The 4,349-nt window shown below is 48.4% G+C and overlaps 1 protein-coding gene across 1 annotated transcript; it reads right to left on the bottom strand.

Moving 5' to 3' along the window:
• Positions 1–2,697: 2,697 nt before the first annotated feature.
• On the bottom strand, positions 2,698–3,927 carry LOC113962220 (cysteine-rich with EGF-like domain protein 1; the record flags this gene model as incomplete). The annotated part of the gene is given in 3 exon segments (XM_027673007.1): positions 2,698–3,114; positions 3,117–3,773; positions 3,775–3,927. Coding segments are annotated over 3 exon segments (1,227 nt in total), but the record flags the coding sequence as incomplete, so codon positions are not given.
• Positions 3,928–4,349: the final 422 nt, after the last annotated feature.

Genomic DNA, 4,349 nt, shown 5'->3' with positions numbered 1-4,349 from the left:
ATCACCCAGCTTTAGCACATCAAAGACACTGTTGCTTTCCCATGGCCCTGCGTCTCAGAGGTTCACACGAGCTAAGGCAAGAGGTTCACACGAGCTAATTCCTTACAGACTGGTGTGATAGTTTTCACCCTAGGCCTTCCTGGAGACCAGCTTGCAACCAGGAAGGAACTAAGAAAGTGACTAAGGAAGTATTCCATGCTATTCCTTTACGTAACCTGAAGTATAAATAAAGCCGACTGGAGAGACCTCACTCTCTTCTCTTCTGGCAAGGTTCGAGAACAGTAGATCCATACGTGGTCTTGCTTATCTGAAGTTGAGGTCTGTATCGACTGCTGTTGTCTGCCACGCGTGAGGGGAGAGTGCTGGGCCGCATCCAGCTGTCCTGCTTCTCTCAAGGGAAGTGGTCAGATTTTGCCAGTTCTTTATTTTGCTGGTTACCAGGTTTTTAGATTCTGTACACCTGTTTTGTTTCTGTCCCTATTCATCCTATTTTGTCCTTTTTCCCTTCTCCCTTCCCCTCTTCCCTTTGCTATAGCTGTAGCTTTTTGGGTTTTTTTCTTCCCTCTTTGGGAAGCAGACTCCGTTGCCGAGTTTCAGAGACTTGGCAGGAAGCCAGCTCGAAACTTGCACAACTGGCCATGGTCTTATGCTTATTTTGGACTTTCTGGTCTTAGACTTGACTATATAGGTGATTATACTCAAATCTGCAAATATAATACAGCTGCTGTAGTTTTACAGGAAGAAATGAAGGTTCTGAGAGGATGACATAATTGAAACTTGGGGGCAAGTATATTAACTGGAACACTTGGGACAGTAGTACGGGTAGGATGTAAAGTGTTTAATCCACCCTCACAAAAAAACTGGATACCTCAAACTGAGATTACCGTGCGAGACTCCCTGAACACATGGGTCCCTCCTGTGTTGTATGGAAATGTACTTAGCCAACAGGTTTGTGAATCTGATCAATGCTGGTACCCCTTTGTCCTAGACAAACCAGTTTCTGTAGTGTGTAATTGGTCGTTTAAAGAGGGAAATGTATCCAGAAGATTTATAATATATACAGAAACCAGTGCTCCAACTAGTGCTCCAACTACACAACCTTCCACAGTGCAAAAGCCTACCAGATGGATTCCTTACATTTATAGTATTGGACCTTATGTAGTCAAATACACTGGACAACAACAAGTAATGTTTAACCTCAAACAAGTAGAACTGAGAATACAAAATGATATTTCAGAGGTTCGACCATCTTGCTCACCCTTTCTTAAAACTTCGTATGCAGGGTGGGCAGCCTGGTTATGTACACGAACTTTTGTTTCAGATGGCCGACCCAGGAAAGACATAATCAGAACATTAAGCTCCGGATTGGGGATTTTAAATAGCGTAGACTCAGAAATATTAATGAATAAGTTAGAAACAGTAACAAGCAACTTAAACCAGCTACAACACCCTTTAAAGTCTTCTCTCTCAAGTCCAGGAAACAGCCAGAAATTAGTGTCAGATGTACTACTCCCCTGGGAGGAAACTCACGAAAAAGACCACCTGTTGATAGTTAATGCTTTGGGAACAGCACAGACAAATGTTTCCCTACCATTGAGCTGCATTCATTAGAGAAGCTGAAGGTGGCATCCTACCAACAGAAATTAGGACAGTCATTTGGCAAAATGCAACTAAATTTGAAAAAGTTTCAATCATGGTGGAAACTAGTTAATTTCACCTATAATCCTGTTAGGAGTATAGCCACAGCTTTTGTATTAACAATACAAAAGGCACAAGTTTTTTAATGATGCCTAAAGGAGCTGAGGAAAAAAAACTCCAGAGCAATTTAATTAGAGGTGAGATAAGGATTTAATTGTGCCTCCAAGGCACAGAAGTTACAAAATGCGCGCGTCCCTCTGCCTCAGGTGTTACAATTTATAATACTGTTTGTCCAATCCCAGGTTTTTCCACCCTCTGGCTTTTGCCCTGGTCCACCCCCAGCCCACCCCTGGGGAATTGGGTCTGGGGTCTTTTCGAGACCACCTACTTCATCACTTGGTCTTCCTCGGAGCACAAAGGGCACACGGTTACCCAGTTCTTGACTGTACTCTGTGGTTTAGGCCAGAGTACAAGTGTTCTTTAAACAGAATAGGCCTATCTTGACAAGAGACTAAACATTTTAATAGAATTCAGGGGTACTGATTTGGGGAATTGGGGTAAAAGGGTTGGGAATGTGTGTAGTTACTATGCTGAGGGTAAGGGAAAGGGTAAAGGAATAAATGCTGCTGCTTCTAAAATCTACTTCTGCTATATAACTACTTATAAAACTTATAAAACTTAAAGAAGTCAAAAAACTAAAAGGATCTTAAGGCATCAATAAAATTTACCCAATTATTGCTTTAGGGGCTAATCATAACGTAACTACACTGCTACCACTAGAACATAAAGTGTTGGCCCAAAGAAATGCAGATAAATGGCAAACCATAGATGTAGAAGCATGCACTGTGCAGGAGTAGCAAGGATTCATCTGTGAAAGTTATACTATCGGAGCACAAGACATTTGTTTAGACACTGAGCAAAGCATCTATCACTTCGAAATACATCCATATGAAAGCCTGGAAACTGTGATTGTCTATATAGGAAAAGGATGTGCCTGTCTATGGACCCTCTGTGCCTCTTTGTATATAGATAAAGATTCTGGAATTACTACTAATCACTCTAATATTTGTGCTGCAGCACCACCACCTCGTCATTGGTCACATCGTCAAAGAAGTCTTTCTCTGGGGCATCAGGGGGCTTGTCCTTGACACACTGCCCATCCCGGCGGACGTGGCCTTGGGCGCAGACGCAGCCGTAGCTGCCCTCTGTGTTCTCACACACCTCCTGTGCTCCGGTGCACACCGGCTCCTCAGCGCTGGCACACTCGTCCACATCCAGGCACTTGGCTCCATCCTGCCAGTAGCCCTTGTTGCATTTCTTGCAGCTAGCCGGTCCGGCACCCATGCAGTCGATGCAAGTCGTGGAGCAGTCTCGGCACTCGTAGGAGCCCTCTGTGTTGACGCAGTACTGGTTGGCTCAGCAATGCGCCATCTCTGTGCCACACTCGTCGATGTCTGTGGGAGAACTGGGGACTGTCCGATGCAGCGGTGCTCGTGCAGTACCCAACCCCTCTTGCAGCGAAGGCAGCTGGAGTCCTCGGGCCCCGTGCAGCGCCCGCATGCCTGGTAGCACTCAGCACACATCAGGTGGCTCTTGTTCCGCGAGGCCTCGTAGTAGCCGTCACCACACTCAGCGCAGAAGGGGCTGCCATAGCCCGGGCTGCAGACTCAGAGGCCGGTGCCACGGCGTGTGCCGTCGCCATCGCATCGCCCATTGCCACTGCAGGGCTGCCGGGGCCCGCTGGCGCAGGGCCAGCAGTCCGGGCTGTAGGTGCCGGGTGGGCAACAGAGCACCAGCCTGTCCACACACAGCCACTGGAAGAAGTCAGGGTGCTGCTGCCGCTCGTGGAACCACCACTGCTCCACATGCTCCTCGCTCCGCTCCAGCAGCTGGTGGCAGGCGAAGTCCGAGGGAGCACAGATGCCCTCCAGCACCTCCAGGAGACGGGTCTCACTGTGCTGGTACTTGGACAGCTTCTCCTCCTCCCAGACTGTGTTGCCCCCACCAAAGCCCTCATGCTCTGTCTGCTCCAGGCCCCTGCTGAAGCTGTCGGCGAGGCCGTGGCAGGCTCGGCATGGCTTGACCCCGTCCCGGTGGGGGTCGGGATCGGTGTGGGCAGCCAGCAGGACCCCCCCCGAGCAGGGCGGCCCCCAGCAGGGCCTCCCTGAGCCTGGGCCCCCCGCGCCGGCCCGGCGCCAGCGCCGCGCTGACGTGAATGCGTCGAGTCTTCGGGGACCGACCTCCCTGCCGACAGCGGCAGGGCTCGCCTTGGCTCGGTTCGGCTCGGCTCTGGCTCCGGATAAGCCAGACCAAGACAGGGACCCACCATTCTCGAACCTCGCCGGAAGAGAAGAGAGCGAGCTCTCTTATCTATGCCCTATTTATACCCCAAGTTATGTAAAGGAATAGCATGGAATACTTCCTTTGTCACTTTCCTAGTTCCTTCCTGGTTACAAACTGGTCTCCAGGAAGGCCTAGACTGAAACCATCACATTTGTATATAGATAAAGATTCTGTAATTACTCCTAATCACTCTAATATTTGTGTTTGTAATTTTGCTACCATTGAAGGATGTGATTTCAATTATACAGCTCTTATTCTCTGCTACAATCTGATTATATGTTGTTTCAAGATTTGCAACCTACTCCCATTGGAATTAACCACACCTTGCTTAAAAGACTGCAACATCACGAAGACTTTCAGCAACTATT

This window comes from Neopelma chrysocephalum, unplaced genomic scaffold, assembly GCF_003984885.1.
Source record: "Neopelma chrysocephalum unplaced genomic scaffold, ASM398488v2 Primary Assembly neopelma1_125427, whole genome shotgun sequence".
NCBI lineage: Eukaryota > Metazoa > Chordata > Aves > Passeriformes > Pipridae > Neopelma > Neopelma chrysocephalum.
Note: the sequence above shows the minus strand (reverse complement) of the source record. Positions and strands in the feature narration are given on the sequence as shown.